This window comes from Drosophila melanogaster, chromosome 3L (assembly GCF_000001215.4).
Source record: "Drosophila melanogaster chromosome 3L".
Taxonomy (NCBI): domain Eukaryota; kingdom Metazoa; phylum Arthropoda; class Insecta; order Diptera; family Drosophilidae; genus Drosophila; species Drosophila melanogaster.
The window spans coordinates 19,491,882-19,509,657 of record NT_037436.4 but is presented as its reverse complement, the minus strand read 5'-3'; the positions used below and the strand labels follow the sequence as shown (position 1 = coordinate 19,509,657).

General features: G+C 40.9%; 3 protein-coding genes and 1 long non-coding RNA gene across 10 annotated transcripts; all 4 read left to right on the top strand.

Moving 5' to 3' along the window:
• Positions 1 to 4,362: 4,362 nt before the first annotated feature.
• Positions 4,363 to 4,672, top strand: lncRNA:CR45731 (long non-coding RNA:CR45731). The gene has a single exon (NR_125005.1). It is a non-coding gene; the product is annotated as a long non-coding RNA:CR45731 (long non-coding RNA).
• Positions 4,673 to 5,787: 1,115 nt separating this feature from the next.
• Positions 5,788 to 8,648, top strand: CG9452 (uncharacterized protein). Its single transcript, NM_140862.2, has 5 exons — positions 5,788 to 6,335; positions 7,033 to 7,116; positions 7,174 to 7,332; positions 7,385 to 7,912; positions 8,316 to 8,648. The coding sequence occupies exons 1-5, from the start codon at positions 6,036 to 6,038 to the stop codon at positions 8,511 to 8,513; spliced, it is 1,269 nt and encodes a 422-aa protein (NP_649119.2). The 5' UTR covers positions 5,788 to 6,035; the 3' UTR covers positions 8,514 to 8,648.
• Positions 8,649 to 8,859: 211 nt separating this feature from the next.
• On the top strand, positions 8,860 to 11,461 carry CG9451 (uncharacterized protein). 2 transcript variants are annotated; one of them, NM_001275121.1, is made up of 5 exons: positions 8,860 to 9,120; positions 9,937 to 10,035; positions 10,100 to 10,183; positions 10,244 to 10,402; positions 10,473 to 11,461. In NM_001275121.1, the coding sequence occupies exons 1-5, from the start codon at positions 8,938 to 8,940 to the stop codon at positions 11,178 to 11,180; spliced, it is 1,233 nt and encodes a 410-aa protein (NP_001262050.1). In that variant the 5' UTR covers positions 8,860 to 8,937; the 3' UTR covers positions 11,181 to 11,461. The 2 variants fall into 2 exon arrangements, with proteins under 2 accessions (NP_001262050.1, NP_649118.1); NM_140861.3 differs by having other exon boundaries at positions 10,473 to 11,256.
• Positions 11,462 to 11,934: 473 nt separating this feature from the next.
• Positions 11,935 to 17,605, top strand: CG9449 (uncharacterized protein). Of its 6 annotated transcripts, none has more exons than NM_001275119.1 (5): positions 11,935 to 13,107; positions 14,740 to 14,838; positions 15,237 to 15,320; positions 16,000 to 16,158; positions 16,532 to 17,605. In NM_001275119.1, the coding sequence occupies exons 1-5, from the start codon at positions 12,946 to 12,948 to the stop codon at positions 17,240 to 17,242; spliced, it is 1,215 nt and encodes a 404-aa protein (NP_001262048.1). In that variant the 5' UTR covers positions 11,935 to 12,945; the 3' UTR covers positions 17,243 to 17,605. The 6 variants fall into 6 exon arrangements, with proteins under 6 accessions (NP_001262048.1, NP_001262047.1, NP_001137976.1 ...); NM_001275118.1 differs by having other exon boundaries at positions 12,368 to 13,107; positions 16,532 to 17,388; NM_001144504.2 differs by having other exon boundaries at positions 12,616 to 13,107; positions 16,532 to 17,388.
• The last annotated feature ends 171 nt before the right edge of the window (positions 17,606 to 17,776 follow it).

Genomic DNA, 17,776 nt, shown 5'->3' with positions numbered 1-17,776 from the left:
CTCAGCTCTCGGGAATTTAAGTTTTGAATGTAATAATTTTTCCAAAATATTGTCTCATATTATATGTTTTACTTTAGACAAAGACGTAGGGGAAATATTAGCAAATCTATTTATTGTAGTTAAAAATTTTAGATAGTTTTTTTGTGTGATTCAAGCAAACAATATTTGGGCACTTAAGAGCATATAATTGCTTTGAATTTATTCCCCCATTTATTCAACATGAATGTGTCTTGTTTACTCAACAGAACCCTGCGATATCTGAACAGCAATCCCTTATGCGCGCCCTTTTCATAGCCTCCACTTTTCATTTCACGACCGTATTTTCCCGACATTTTCGCCGGAAACTTTTCACAGGCCAACATTTTGCCAACTTGGCGGCCATTTGAAATCTTTTCCTTTATGCCAATTGGCAGGTCACACCAATTGAACTTTAATCGCCGCTGACTTTTGTCATTGCTTTATCGTTTAGGCGACAACACAGAGTGCCCGTTGCTCACTGCCGCCCCCTGGTTTTCCACCCGTTTTCCGGCTTTTCCCTACATTTCTCCACCCCATTGCGATGCGTCCCCAGGTCCCGCTTTCGAAATTGTTGCCAAAAAACGCGGTCCAGACGTAATCCCCGAACGCAGACTGCCCGGGTCCGGCGCCCTTTGTCTCATTGAATAGACCCGGCCACGCCCCCTTTTTTGGGGTCCGATTGGGGCGTGTGTGCGGGCTTAACTACGCGTGTTCGAATTTTTATGCCCGTCAGTTAGAAATTTTCAGCCATTTCAGCGAAAATGTAAAAAAGAACACCGAAGTGCGGAGTCGAGGAGTCGAGGAGCGTCGAGAAAAAATTTGTCGTACAAATCTTCGAAATTGCCCCACCGAGAACTATTTTCAATGCGTCGGAATCAATAAATTTAGCCCAGGCATTCGCGGCAACGTTTTGTCGGACAATTTGGCGGAATTCCTCAGATTTCCCCCGGGCCCCACGCCAATGCCACGTTTTCATTACCCCTCTCCGTTCTGGATAGTTTGTCCGGGATGTCGGTCGGTAATCGTAATTGCGGCCCTGATAAATATTAATGTGTGTGAGTGTGGTTCGGATGGATTCCAGAGCCTGAAGACGCTTTAGCGCCGAAAGCGCTTCCTATTCTTGCTGTTTGTCTAATGCACGTTTTATGGCCAACTTAGCACGTGCTACTACCAACTCCAAACACTCGGCAAACACCACCACCCACCACCCACCGCCCATCTCAAACCTCTCTGACCAGCCAGAAATATATTATTTGAAAATATTTTCCGTTTCCGGTTCCGGCTTCTTCGTTTTGGCTCTGCATTGGCGCAGCGACCATAAATTTCAGTGAAAGTCATTAGCAAATAGGCTTAGGAGAGCTATTCAACAATCTGAATATAAATTCCACATGCAGCACACACGTGTCGAAAACAAAAAAAAAAAAACAGAAAGAATTAGTTTGCTTACGAATAATAAAAAGTGCTCAAAAATAAATAAGTAATCAGCATGGGCTATCAGTTGAATTGATCAAAAGGGAACGTAGCAAATAGAAAAAAACTACATTTAACGCATGCGATTATGCCGAACTAGTATTTTCCTGAAAAAAGAGTTTTGAAAATATGTTAATATTGATAAAAACTACTACCGAGTTTAGACGTTCAGCTTATAACGAAAATTTTGAATTTCACAGAAGAATATTGAGAGCGTGAACACAGGAATGAGATTATAAAATTTCAAGAAAATATAAGACTGATATTTTTCACAACCGTGAACAATAAAAAAAATTTTTACAAACATTGCATTGAATTTTGGCTGAATCACTTTAATGAGAATATTTGTTTAAATCAAGATTAATACTTTTGTGGGGATTTCTGTTGTGCGATAAGAACCCAATTTTCGCACAGTATTACATAATATTTCAGGATTCTAAAAGTAAACATTATTAAATACTTCCTTATCAATTTAAAGAAGCACATTTCCAAGCGTTCAAAACAAATACAAGTAGGTAAATACCACTGAGTATAGTGCCAAAATTTGTGACGTAAGTTGAAATCTTTCGCTAGCAATACGTCAATAATTTCTTTATTCCTAATGGCAGAGTAAAATTCAGAGCCAGATTACTAGAACTTTGATTAATATTGGTATCAACCTTTTGTTTTTTTTTTTACTGAATCCGAACTAATCCGAATTCACTTTAAATTTACTTTCACAGTTCGCCAGCAAGGCCGTTTATTTTCACTATTCGTCTGAAAAAATGTTAATCGCTTTGTCAGCTGATGCAATTCAAAAGTCGATTGCGTTGCTCCCAGTCATAGTTGTTATTATTCCATGTGTATGTCCGACTACGAATTATATTGATTCTAATTTTGACTCAGATCAAAAGAAAAAACAACATGAACTCGAAAACTAGACGAAAGTTCAAGACTCACTGGCAAAAGTCATAGGCAATTACAAAAAACGCGGTCCAGACGTAATCCCCGAACGCAGACTGCCCGGGTCCGGCGCCCTTTGTCTCATTGAATAGACCCGGCCACGCCCCCTTTTTTGGGGTCCGATTGGGGCGTGTGTGCGGGCTTAACTACGCGTGTTCGAATTTTTATGCCCGTCAGTTAGAAATTTTCAGCCATTTCAGCGAAAATGTAAAAAAGAACACCGAAGTGCGGAGTCGAGGAGTCGAGGAGCGTCGAGAAAAAATTTGTCGTACAAATCTTCGAAATTGCCCCACCGAGAACTATTTTCAATGCGTCGGAATCAATAAAATTAGCCCAGGCATTCGCGGCAACGTTTTGTCGGACAATTTGGCGGAATTCCTCAGATTTCCCCCGGGCCCCACGCCAATGCCACGTTTTCATTACCCCTCTCCGTTCTGGATAGTTTGTCCGGGATGTCGGTCGGTAATCGTAATTGCGGCCCTGATAAATATTAATGTGTGTGAGTGTGGTTCGGATGGATTCCAGAGCCTGAAGACGCTTTAGCGCCGAAAGCGCTTCCTATTCTTGCTGTTTGTCTAATGCACGTTTTATGGCCAACTTAGCACGTGCTACTACCAACTCCAAACACTCGGCAAACACCACCACCCACCACCCACCGCCCATCTCAAACCTCTCTGACCAGCCAGAAATATATTATTTGAAAATATTTTCCGTTTCCGGTTCCGGCTTCTTCGTTTTGGCTCTGCATTGGCGCAGCGACCATAAATTTCAGTGAAAGTCATTAGCAAATAGGCTTAGGAGAGCTATTCAACAATCTGAATATAAATTCCACATGCAGCACACACGTGTCGAAAACAAAAAAAAAAAAACAGAAAGAATTAGTTTGCTTACGAATAATAAAAAGTGCTCAAAAATAAATAAGTAATCAGCATGGGCTATCAGTTGAATTGATCAAAAGGGAACGTAGCAAATAGAAAAAAACTACATTTAACGCATGCGATTATGCCGAACTAGTATTTTCCTGAAAAAAGAGTTTTGAAAATATGTTAATATTGATAAAAACTACTACCGAGTTTAGACGTTCAGCTTATAACGAAAATTTTGAATTTCACAGAAGAATATTGAGAGCGTGAACACAGGAATGAGATTATAAAATTTCAAGAAAATATAAGACTGATATTTTTCACAACCGTGAACAATAAAAAAAATTTTTACAAACATTGCATTGAATTTTGGCTGAATCACTTTAATGAGAATATTTGTTTAAATCAAGATTAATACTTTTGTGGGGATTTCTGTTGTGCGATAAGAACCCAATTTTCGCACAGTATTACATAATATTTCAGGATTCTAAAAGTAAACATTATTAAATACTTCCTTATCAATTTAAAGAAGCACATTTCCAAGCGTTCAAAACAAATACAAGTAGGTAAATACCACTGAGTATAGTGCCAAAATTTGTGACGTAAGTTGAAATCTTTCGCTAGCAATACGTCAATAATTTCTTTATTCCTAATGGCAGAGTAAAATTCAGAGCCAGATTACTAGAACTTTGATTAATATTGGTATCAACCTTTTGTTTTTTTTTTTACTGAATCCGAACTAATCCGAATTCACTTTAAATTTACTTTCACAGTTCGCCAGCAAGGCCGTTTATTTTCACTATTCGTCTGAAAAAATGTTAATCGCTTTGTCAGCTGATGCAATTCAAAAGTCGATTGCGTTGCTCCCAGTCATAGTTGTTATTATTCCATGTGTATGTCCGACTACGAATTATATTGATTCTAATTTTGACTCAGATCAAAAGAAAAAACAACATGAACTCGAAAACTAGACGAAAGTTCAAGACTCACTGGCAAAAGTCATAGGCAATTACGAAATTGCAGCACGCAGCGCACTCATTGATTTAATACATTATTTTTTTTGTTTCAGGTAATTGCATAGTTCGGAAGTTGGCAAAGACACAGTTAACGGTTAATCGCCGACGCCGTCATTAATTAGCCATAAAATTCATTTTGACAACAATTAGCCAGCCACATGCCAAACTCGGACTTCTGACAACGGTCTTGGCCAGTCCGGTCGAGTAATTAGCTCTCGGGCAAACAAAATAAGGCGAATCTGACACCAAACGAACACAAAACAAACAAACAAACAGACAGACAGAGAGAGCAATAGAGACCTCAGCTCAGCATTTATTTGCCAATTTCTGACAGTCGTACGGAAAACAAAAAGCTAACCCAGCAAGTTGTTCAAACAAGACGAAATTGCGAATACGCAACTTAAAATTATTATCTCCCAACAGAGCAAGTGTCAACAAAGTGAGACAAGGCAAATAATTAGTGCAGCTAAAGCACACACTTGTATCACGATTTTATTACTTGTTGTCTTTGCCAAGCACTTTCGGTTCGAGATTTAGACTTTAATAACTCTCGAATATTAGAATAAATTTAGATATAATCAAAGGGGCCACGAACCCTTATCTACTCTTCACCGTGTTCCAGTTATGCAAGCGAAGTTAGTGTGTAAAACTTATTTAAATTGTAACAGCCTCACATAGTTTACACGCCCCTTTGATTACTAACCTACCACAGTTTAAATCGCTTTATATCAGACCTTTAGACATATACCCTCAAATAACACGAGCTGCAGCAATCTTGTCCGAGATTTTATTTAATTAAGCCGTAATCAAAGCTGAATGTTTGCATGGCGGTTTTCAGTTCAGTTATCCGTATGTAAATTTTTTTTTATCACTTTTAACTGAAAGAGTTCATTGCAGACTTGTGTAGAAAACCATTTTCAACTGAAAACTAGTTATGGATAACTATTTTTTTTTTGTGCACTTATACAGATATAGTGTTGGGGGATGCCCCGAATAATGCACAAAAGTCGCCAGTAAGCAAACTTACCCAGTCATGAGTCAGGAGATACCGAACCACTTTGAATAGTGGCCAGGAACTGAATCACCCAAAGTGGAATAATGACCATGCGAGCTGCCAAGAAAATTTCGAACTGGAAGACAGTGGGCGGTACGGTGCTAAAAATAGACCCAAAATGGGATGTTGGAACTGTTTTTTTGTGGGCCCGTGCTACTGCGTTCCGCAAATGGTCGCACATGTCGTATACGTAATTGCCTGGTTCAATGAGAAACGCCCAATTAGCTGGGATTTTTTTTTCGATTTTTTTTTTGTTTCAGCTTGGAAGCCAGGGCTTGTAAGCTCGGCTCGAAGCCGAGTTCGGTGGAAAGTGGTCAGCAACAACCACAGCGATCACAACAACTTGACACTTGACGCAACAAAAGCCGAATAGACGAACGTTGATTTATCTCTCTTTTAAGTTCTCCGTATCGAGTTGTCAACGCTTTATTTTAGTTTCAGACGCGCTGTGAGTTGCACGCGCCTTGCAGCTCGCCCCAAAATTCGCATCAACAACAACGGCAACAATCGATTAAAAAAAATCTGGCAGCAATTAAACATTGTAATTATACAAGCAAATAAGCAAAGCGAGCGCCAAAAATCAATATTACCCAAATCTCGTTTTTGCGCGATTCGGCATATCGACTCTTCCGGCTTGGTATCGATCGGTATAAAAGGGAATCAGGCACCAAAATGATATTCGCTCGGTGGACGCGCAAACAAATGCTCACAATGTTTGGCTTGGGAGCTGGGCTGCTGGGCCTTGTGATTGTGATCGGTGTGCTCAACAGCGGCGTGTCCTCGAAGGACCTCGACTGGAAGGAGGCGTCCAGATCGAAGTGCTTCAAGACGCGTCCCAACACCACGCACTCCACCTTGGAACTGGTGCACATTGTGTTCAGACATGGCATTCGCACCCCAGTGGACACTTATCCCAAGGATCCCTACTTAAACGACGGCTTCAAGCCAACGGGCTGGGGACATGTGACTAACGTGAGTGAATTAGCTTAGTGTTCTCAGCAAAACATCATTGAACGGAAGTTATGCCACTTAACTATGCCATATAAACCATATATTAAAATAAGGCTTGTTTAAAAAGTGTTGGTGCTTACTTGTTTTAACACTATTCAAAATATCTTAAACCTTCACTTTTTGTTCTCTTTCTGAGTGTTGATATAGCCATAGGCCTAGTCTCTCAGTTTTAAAGTTATTTGCAAAAGTCTTCTTTTAGTTATCCAAAAATTTACTTAATTGTTGATATATATGACATATAATTTCGGTTTCAATTTGATAAAATCGGACTACAAAAACAATGAAAAATTTTAATAAAGAATAGTTTCGTTGTTTTTCATCATAAATTGTTTTCATTCGGTATTCATCAGTTTTTTTTAAGCATAATTACTTTCATCTTTGTCATTTTTCCATTTGCAAAAAAGTTAAATATGAATCAACACATTTTGAAAATATTCTTTTGAAAGATTTCACTTCCGATAAGCGTTAACAACCTATTCTAAGAAAAGTAAAAGAAACAATTTACTTTTACTAAGTTGTTTTGCTTATCAATGCAAAAATAAAATACTATCATTAGGGCATTTTAAAAGGATTATTTGGTACGTAAATTTAAGAAGACACTTCCAAATCTTAATTCGTAATAATAATGTACATAAACAACTATTTACCTAACTTGCAGTCAGGAAAACGGGAACTCTTCGAAATGGGTCGCTGGCTGAATCGAAGATACGGCGAGTTTATGGGTCCTTATTACAGACCGGATGTAAGTTTTTTTTAAGTACCTTTTAATTCCGTATTTAAAATGATTCCGTTTTCTCAGCGCCTGCATGCCCAAGCCACTGCCTCTCCGAGGGCCATGATGTCTTTGCAAACAACACTGGCCAGCATGTTTGAGCCGCGGGGAACCCCCATGGAGTGGAATAAGCACCTCAACTGGCAGCCCATCCCAATCGTGTCGGAACCCCTGGATGAGGACTCGGTGGGTATTCATCTCCCAGTTGCGTATAAATTAAATTAAATGTGTGATTTAGCTCCTGCTGGTGCGCACTCCCTGTCCCCGCTACTTTGAAGCCTTGGAAGAGGTCTTTAAGAGACCGGAAGTTATCGCTGAAACCGAGCCCTACGAACAAATGTTCCGCGAGCTGACAAATCTGACTGGAAAGGCGATCCAGAGTGCCGAGGATATCAATTCCCTATACATAACCCTCCTCGCCGAACAGGAATTCGGCTACAAGTTGCCCGACTGGGCCAAGGACTACTTCCCCGATCGCATGCAGTTTCTGGCCGAGCAGAGTTACGTCTACAATGCGTACACCCCCGAGATGCAGAAGATCAAGGGCGGACCGTTTCTGAAGAGGATGTACAAGGAGATGGTCGCCAAGAGGGCGGGTAGCCTGAAGCCCAAGGATCGCGGTATGTTCATATACACCGGCCACGACTGGACCGTCGGCAATATCCTGATGGCCTTGGGTGTGTGGAAGCGCCAGATGCCACGGTTCGCGGTGATGGCCATTTTCGAGACGCATAGGGATAAGGAAACCGGAGAGTACTATGTGGAGGTAAGAAGACATGTAGAAGATGGGGAATCTAATAGGTGCTTGGGTAGAGAAATCTTCTCGTCATCGAATTCGGTTTAACAGCTAGTTGGAAATATCTCAAGGTTTTCATTGAAATCGCAGCTGGGGAGAATCTCACGATTATTATCTTTAATTATATTTTATACTATAAATTATGCGAGTAACTTAAAAATCTTATTTGGGGTCTATCAAAGCAAGCTATAGCGGAAAAAGGCAACCTGGGATCTGCATAGTTTAATTATTAATAAATACTATAAGTGAAGTTGCAAAACGAATTTTAGTAATAACCGAAAATATAAGTATGTTTAAATTCAGTAGCATCTATAATATTTTAATATAGCAATCGTAACTCATGCAAATTAACATCCTCATTCCCGATTTCCAGATCTTCCTCCGCAACGACGAGGACGGCTGTCTCGAGCAGCTCCAGCTGAAAGACTGCGACCGCCGGTGTCCACTGGACCGCCTCATCAAGCTGAGTGCCGATGTGCTGCCCACGGAGCCGGCGGAGCAGAGATGCCGGCCACATGACTCGAACTTCGTGGAGCCACCGCCGCGCGTAATCGATCAGAATGGCCGTTAGCGAAAAGCGATTGCCATAGCGAATTTGCGCACTCAGTATTACAAAGGCGTCGGCGGGGAGTGAGCGGTGCAAGAATGAAAAAAAAAAAAACATAATATTATAAAAAGCGTAGTACAATAAAAATCCCCAAAAAATACAGGTCATTGAGTTAATTCTTCGGGGGGAAATCATTTTCGTGTGAAACTAATTAGACGTGCTGTTTGTGAACTGTTTGCTATTGTAGTTGATGATTTCGCTGATTGGGCAGCTCGCTCTTCGCCGCTGTGAGATGTGCGGCTGTGTGAGTGCGGGCACGAGTATGGCGACCACATAATCGAGACTTAAAAGCGGTCCGCGCTTCTATTGATGCACTCACTCGACGCACAAGCCGCAAGCAAGCCGGTCCACTTAATTCCTAACGATCCGCTAATTTAAGTTTGCGAAAATGCGAAAGTTTCTCGGTCTGCTGCTCACCGTGAGCTGTGTTCTGATCGCCCGCGGCGGCGTCATGGAGATTGAAGTGCCGCAGGAAGTCACGGAAGGTCCTGGGGATGTCTCTCAAAGCTCAGCGGAAATAAGCCATGCGAAGGACAGTGTTAGCAACTCAACCCTGAAGTTGGTTCACGTGGTGAGTGAGTGGCGAACGTAAAGAAAGCGAAATAATTGGCCCAAAATATGGCTTTTTCGAAAAATTAACTCATGCCGAATTAGGGCTCGTTAAATATTTGGCAACTATGCCAGTCAGCAGACCATAAAATTATCCAAATGTGTCATAGCTTTTAATCAGAGCCATTAACGTGTAGTGACAAATGTTATAATGGTGCGAAATTAATTGGAATAAAGTGTTCTCTTAAGTAAACCACGGCTCACCTGGGTTTTCCAATGAGAAATCGCTACAATTCTCTTTTAGCCAACTACTGGCCACAGTTCCTAAGCCAGTTTGCTGTTTGTGTGACGTATACGTAATATTGCATACTGTTCCAAGACCTAAAACCGGTTTAATGAAACTTAAACTTTACGATCACTTAATTATTTTATATTCCCATATTGATTTGCATAATTTGAGCTCAATATGAGTTGAGTAAGTAAATATCAAGTTAATGCATAAATATTTATTTATTGAAATTAACTGGGGGTCGAGATTTAGTACAAGCACAGTATCTGGTGAAATTTTAATTGTCTTCGAAAAATCTTCAAAAATGTGTAAATTAACTTTTGCTCTTAAATATTGAAACTTAATCAGAATTTTTGACTCGCATATTTCCATATATGTACTCACAAGTTATTTGACAATAAGCTTGTCGAATATTTGTCACTTAGCAATACATAAATTAATTAAAAACATGTGAAATGCGTACTTAATTCATAAAAGTACGTCAGGCTTTCAAAATCAATGGGATTTGGGTACAGTCACAAATATGTATCTCATTTTTATTTTCCACAGCTTTTTCGTCATGGTCCTCGAACTCCAGTGAGCACTTATCCCAACGATCCGTATATCAACGAAACCTACGAGCCCTTCGGTTGGGGAGCACTCACCAATGTTAGTACTTATCAAACATAAACAAGACTATTATCGAAGCTAAAATGAGATTTTAATTTTACAGGGTGCTAAAGTGGAGCTGTATAAAATAGGCAAGCAACTGCGGCAGCGCTATAAAGATTTCCTCCCGGCGTATTATCAGCCTGACGTACGATAAGATGAGCCATCCCACTGAGCTGTAAAATTTATCGTAGTGTTTCTATTTCAGGCGATCCGTGCCCAATCTTCGGAGTCACCGCGCACCTTGATGTCTATGCAAATGGTCCTCGCCGGACTCTTTCCACCGGAGAACACTCCCATGGAGTGGAACCAGCTGCTCAATTGGCAGCCCATACCCATTGTGATGGAACCAGAGGAAACTGATGTGGTAAGAGCAGCAGAGCTCCACTTTAATTAGAGTTGAACTATTTATGGATTTTCTTTTTTTTTATTCGCAGCACATTAGAATGAAGGCACCCTGCCCCCGATACGATGAGTCTGTTCTGGAGGTAATAGAACTTCCCGAGGTCAAAAAGCTGCATGCCGAGAGCTCGGATTTACTACGCGAACTGACCACTCACACCGGACTCAATATTACCCATGCCCACGATGTCACCAATGTGTTCATCACCCTGCTCTGTGAACAGACTTTCGGCCTGCAGTTGCCCTCGTGGACCAATGACTACTTTCCGGAGAAGATGCTACCCTTGGCTGAAAAGTCATATGTCTACGATGCCTATACGACCGAGCAGCGCAAAATGAAAGGGGGTTTCTTCGTGGAGCTGCTGTTGAAGCAAATGCAGGACAGGATCTCCGGAGCATTGAAGCCAGCCAATCGCAAGATGTTCCTTTCCTGCGGTCACGATTGGACCATCACAAATGTGCTATCCGCCTTGAATGTTTGGGAGGCTCAGATGCCCCGCTTCTCGTCGTTGATTGCATTTGAGCTGCATCAAAACCCGCAAACTGGGGAGTATTTCCTGGAAATCTACTTCCAAAACGATCCCCACAAGGAGCCTCAGCAGCTGCAGATTCCCGGCTGCGAGAAACAGTGTCCCATTGGCAAGTTATTGGAACTTACCAAGGACATAATTCCCGATGCGCCTTATGCAGAGTTGTGCAAAGCGAAGGGAACTCAAGGCGGCGCTAAGATAAGCTATCACTAGAATGCTGATTAATCATGATTAGTGATCTAGTATACAGTATTAATGTTACTTACTAAATGAATATATGTAATTGTGTAACTGCTTCGTGTAACTTAATTTCAGTGTTTGGATGATTGGCACGTTTGGGATGTATCATTAACTAATTAAGTTTGGAAGTGTGAGTGCAACTAGTTTTATAATGATACTCGGCGTTAGGAGGCAGATCATAAAGTTATTAATTTAAGCATTTGGCTATAAAATAAATATTTATCACACTATTTTCTTGCTCAATAAAACATAATAAAAAGATCCTTTTATAATCGTTAAAGTAACACAATATTTCTTACCTTATTAAATTAATGGATTTACTTTTTGTTTACTACTTAAGCATCATAGTTTAGGCAGTGCATACTTTTGGGCTACGGATATTCTAAGAAAAGTTCTTACGACAAATATATACTCAAACAATATTTGCACACTTGGTTTCGATTTAAAGAACCTCGCTATATACTATTTCAAAAATGTTACATTTTGATGTGAATTAATAATTTTCAAGCCGCATATTTTGGAAAGAAAACACCTCAGAGAGTTTATAAAATATGTTATTTATAAGTCAAGTGAGCATTTATGACCAGCATGAGTGTAATGACTGTAATGATATTTCTCTGGATAATTAACACATTTATCATGAACATCTTAATCTACCCTCTCCCTTAAGTCCGCACATCCATCATATAAAGTTAATTCGCTCTCATTAAAATTCAAACAGTTGGCATTCGAAGCTCCACTCACTTGAATCGGAAGTAACTCACAAAAAAGCAAAACAAATTCAAACAAAAGGGCAGTATGTAATTATACCAGATGGACATTGTTTTTCGAAAACTTCCAGTCTTCCAAACCGTAAATCAGTTGTTTTAGCCAAGCCCCAACCAAAGCCAATATATAATTCCGGCAATTAAGCAACGAGAATGGATGATGCGAAATTAACATATTGCCGGATCCAGAAGCTAATCGATTTATATCCAAAGTAATTTACACACGCAGTTTCGATGACAAATTCGTTGGTATTTCGAGTTGGCGGCGGCGCTAAGCATCAAAAAATAAGCAAACGGCGCGAATCCAAAAGTTCATATAAATTAAAAGTCGCGACCGCGTTTTAAAACGCCTCAATCGCTGCGGCGTTGCGTCGGTGTTTGGTTTTTCAGCGCAGTCAAACAAGCATATGTTTATATATATTCGTACAAAAGACCGCCCGCCACATACAATAGCAAATAACAAATGGAATAATAGAAGTAACAAGAGCGACGGTGACGAAAGCATTTGGCGATAATGGAACGATAAAAGAGCCATGCCTTTTCGACTTCTGCAATGATATTTCCCGCAGTCTGGCCGATGATAGTACACAAAGACAGTCGCGTGCGACCCTCGGAAAAGTCGAATGCCAAAGTCCCAATGCGAGTATCGCATAGTATTTAGTCCACGGCAAATAGAAGATAGTGCTGGCCCTACACTCGGAGAAACCAGAGCTATTGGTTTGGGGCACGAAACCCGTTCACCACCCGCAAACCTGTCGAATAAACGAAAAATTAACAAAAAGTCAAAGCCAAGAGCGATCTCAACGAGTTAGTCTTCGATCTGTCTCGAGACCAACGCGACTACCAACAACCAAATCCGAAGCTTGTGAAACCAGAACCAGCCCAAAGTTCAGATACGGAGATTCGGTGACTCGGAGAATCGCAGATCCGATCCCCTAGCAATTCTACGCCTATAAAGCCGGGCCAACAAAATGCCGCGTTCGCATTTCACCCGACGGCATTGTCTCGCGATGACGGGCGGACTAATTGCATCGGCGGTCATAATCTGGTGCGTCGCTCACTCGACGGTCGAGTCGACGGCCAAGCTCTACGATCCCGGCGCTGATAAATCCACGCTCGAGCTGCTGCATGTGGTAAGTCAGATCGATAATCGCAAGCTATAGGAGCTAACTATTAAATGAAATAAATAAGTAACAGTAGAGTAGATTTTAGCTAACCTGCCTCTAGATTTAACACAGGGTATCTAACACTGAAAACATAGAATTTGAGGTAGAGTTTATTAGGCCTATGCCATATATCTTTTTATAGAGCTTTTAATACATTGTATATCTTACGAGTAGTAAACCTTTCCACATCAATTAACGCCACTCTGAGTAATTCAGCGACGGCAACATCTTTGCCACACAAATTCAGCTGATAACACACATTATTGTTGTCACTCTTAAATTTTGTTTACCGCATTGAGAAATTCTGGCATTGACATTTACGTGGGCAGTAAAAACCAGCATTTTGTTGATAAAGCATTTGTTTATAATCGCGTTAAGCGAAAGTGCAGGCGCTGGCAAATTTTTTTTGTAGTCGTGTGCCAGCCCATAATTACGTTTGTACTACAGTTTAGTTTTCTGTCAGCAGATAAGACTTAGTCCGGTTATTTAATCGGAACCATCAGTACGGAAAGTGAACTCGTTTGATAAAGATATCACAGAGTAGCTGGTGGAATTTCCACGAATTTCCCCTTTTTTCTACTATAGAGCTATCAGCTGCTTAGCCATTTATCTGACTGAATTCATTCAGATACTTTGTACATATAACAGCCGTGAGATACACTCTGCGAAGAACAATCGCACGAAGTCAAGCGTAAAAGTATCTTTCGTATTTCAGTTAATAGCTACTCGGTTTGTACATACAAGTTTGTACTAGAAACCTCAGCGAAACCAATTATAAAACCTCATAAATAATTGTACTGTATTTTAGATAATTTATTTATTGTGATGCGCAATTAGATTGCCAATTATTTTAAGTTATATTAAAATGATCAGAGGCTTAGATTAATAGGGGCTAAAAATAAATAGGAGTATATAATTTAAATAAAAAAAGTATAGAAATATAAAACGAACGACTTGTGGAATGCTTATTCGCCTCGTCATTATGTGTCTTAATTAACAAGTCCGCAAATTATTTAAAATGAACCTGAATAAAAGCAAAAAAAAATCGCATAAATTATCAGTTCTTCCAAAATAACTCTTACTTTAATTAACTCGATTATACACTCTGCTAACTCATTCGTCTTTCGAAGACCCACAAAAGAAATTAATTACAAAACAGCAATCAAAACAAACCAAAAACAAAAAACAGGCTTCCCAAATTACTCTTTGGCCAAAAACCAGTCCGCAGTCAGTCGTAAAATATTATAAAATAAAGCTGCGACGCACTTTTGATTTTTGTTTGAGCTCCGCTCATCCGCGATTGATTAACTGGAAGCCCACATATAGTAGGTAGTCCGATCCAGATCCGAGATCTGACCTTCAAGTGGGGCGCCTTCTTATCAACACGAGGGCTAGAGCAATCAAACAGAAAATACTTCCGCGGAAATCTGCTCTCGCACGAACCACAGAGTCTTGGATTCACGTGATAATCCTCGTGAATCCTCGTAATGCTCGTCGATCGCTTGATAATGTAATAAATGTATATACATATGTTGGTATATATGTTGGCGTATGTCGTGAATCCGTTTACTAATAAAAAGTGTAATTGCCAAACTTCAGGTATTCCGACATGGACCACGAACGCCGGCGGATACGTATCCCAGGGATCCCTATGTAAATGAGACCTACTATCCCTTTGGCTGGGGACAAATAACAAATGTGAGTGGAGAAAAAGTTGTGCAGAGCAAACTTTTGCCTCGTCATCCCCATTCCCATCTCCATCTCTATACACATCCCCATCCGCATCCCCATACCCATTCCCGTATCCCGCACCCGAATCCCCTTACCCGGCAAAGCATTTAAATAAATTGAAATGCAAATGTTTTTCCGGAAGAGGGAAGAGGTGGAGGGTGCGGCTGCATTAACATATACACATGCATATGTTTATGCAATTGCAAAAATGCAAGGCATTTATTATTTTATAACACTTCTTTCCATCTCCGTCTCGGACTCCTCGGATACCCCGACTCCCTGCATCTTGGATCCCCACTTCCCGCGTCCTCTGGTGTTGTCTCACGTGCCATCCGCTCATGCCATGCAATAAATCAACGCTGCAGAATGGCAAACGCGAGCTGTTCAACATTGGTACTTGGCTGCGTAAGCGTTATGGCAAATTTCTGGCGCCCAACTACAGTCCCGATGTGAGTAAGCAGTCACTAACGAACCGAAAAGGCGCAACCCTTACACCCCTGCACAGAGAGAAATTTTTGACAGATTTGGAAATTTTGTATAAATGAAGGTTCATTTCAGAGGTGAAGAGAGAATAGAAATCGTTCACCACAATCTTCCAATCGTAAATATAGCGCCGCAACTAAAATAGTTATTTAACAGCAATCAAGGGAAACTTTTGTTGATGCGCGTTTTATATTTGATTGAATTATATAACGAGTGCAAAAACAATAGGTATAATGTGGATTTTACATCCATTACAAGTAAATTGATATTAAATTTATATATAGTGTTTCATATCATTAGAAAATTAATTATATATAATAATTTAATTTACAACAAAATATCAAAAAGATAAAGATAATTTATATTGCGAGTAAGAGATTTCACTCGTGTATAAAAGAAAGATCATCCCTTGGAGCAAAGCAGCTGCAACTAGTTTCTCTCTGTGTACTCCAACCATATTCCCCCCATCACGTCCGTGGGGTTGCTGCCTGATAGTGCGGACGTTTACAAATTGCAAAGCTCAAGCGCGCTTGGCTCATCACTCAATTCCTTCTCTGCTCTTCTCGTTCTGTTTCTGTTTCTTGCGTTCTGCTTCTCCGCTTTCTCCGTAACCGTCACCCTCTCCGCCTCCCTTCCCGCCGACAGTCGGTCCACGCTCAGGCGACGGGAGTTCCGCGGACCCACATGACCATGCAGACCGTTCTGGCCGCCTTCTTCCCGCCAAAAGGCACCGACATGGAGTGGAATAGTCGGTTTAATTGGCAGCCCATACCTGTCTTCTCCCAGGAACTCAATGAGGACACGGTGCGTATACTTAATAACTACGATGATTAATCAATACAATCGGCTGCGCAGAGGGTCAAAATGCGGTTGGTTATTTGATGATGATTAAATAGCTAGTGGTTTTTTGACGCAGTATATATCTATGTATTAAATGATAAATAAAAAGCATAGGTTTTTAAAGTAAATCTGTGTGCTGATTTAAGCCCATCATTTTTGGTAATATTTTTTTATGCTTTTAATACGTGGTTTTTGAATCTGCATATTTTGATTGTAAGTTCATTGGAAGTTAAAAGGCCGACATTACAAATTTAAATACTAAAAGCTATTGCTATAAAATATTTAATTCTTTCATTTTTACTTAACACTCTTCTAACTATTATTAACTCTTATTCAGCTTCTGTTGGTGCGGAAACCATGTCCGCGATATTTTGAGGCCCTCAACGAGGTCTACGAGTTGCCCGAGGTGAAAGCGGAAATCGAACCGTATCTGGAGATGTTCAAAGAGCTGGAAGAGCACACGGGGCTGAGCTTTAAGGAACCTGAGGACGTGCAGTCCCTCTACTTGACTCTGCTCGCCGAACAGGAGTGGGGTCTGGAGTTGCCAGAATGGACGCACGCATACTTCCCGGAGAAGCTTCAGTTCCTCGCCGAACAGAGCTACATCTACAACGTGTACACGCCCGAGATGCAGAAGATCAAGGGCGGACCTTTTCTCAAGAAAATGCTCGATGAGATGCAGCAGAAGAAGAACGGCACCCTGAAACCCAGTGGCAGGAAGCTCTTCATCTACGCTGGTCACGACTCGACGGTGGTGAATGTACTTTCCGCCCTGAAGATCTGGGAACGGCAGATGCCTCGCTACTCCTCGATGATCCTGTTTGAGCTGCACAAAAACAAGGAGACCGGCGACTATTGGGTGGAGATCTACTTCCGCAACGATCCCAAGGGCCAGGCTCAGAAGCTCACCCTGCCAGGATGCGAGTTCCAGTGCCCCCTGGACAAGGTGCTCGAATTCGCCAAGGACGTTGTTCCCACGGAAGCGGATGACAAGCGGTGCGAGTCTCGCAATGAAGCCTTCACAGAACCACCTCTCCGAGGTCCTTAAGAACGACAATATGGTGGATATAGAAAATCGTTGTGGTGCTACACTTCTCAGGGAATGGGACTGTACAAAGTCCTCGAACAGCAGTAATACTTTAGTTAGGTCCATAGTTTAGCATAGGCCGAATAAAAGTGCGTTTAACATTTGTCTATGAGAGGTATTTTTTTAAGTTTTCAAGGATACGGTTTGTCTTAAGTGTTTAGATACTAGATTCGAAATGTAAGGCCTGGAAACAAATGAGAGAAATTGCAGCTAGTGAAAATGCACTTTTTTAGCTTACGGGTACATACTCTTTGACGGATAGTAGATACTTTTAAAAATAAAAAGTACAGATACAAATTTACATATCGATAACATACATGTTTGAAAGTTTAATAACTTCTCTTTTTAATGAAGGGATTGAACCTTCTCCAACTATGTGCCAGCAAGCCTAGTTCTTTAAGTTCATCTGATTGGAGTTCCGACTTGCCGTTCGACGTTTGCACTCGGATATTGTCAGCCGGCGTCTTTTGCGCCCCATGTGGCAGCCAAGTTGGC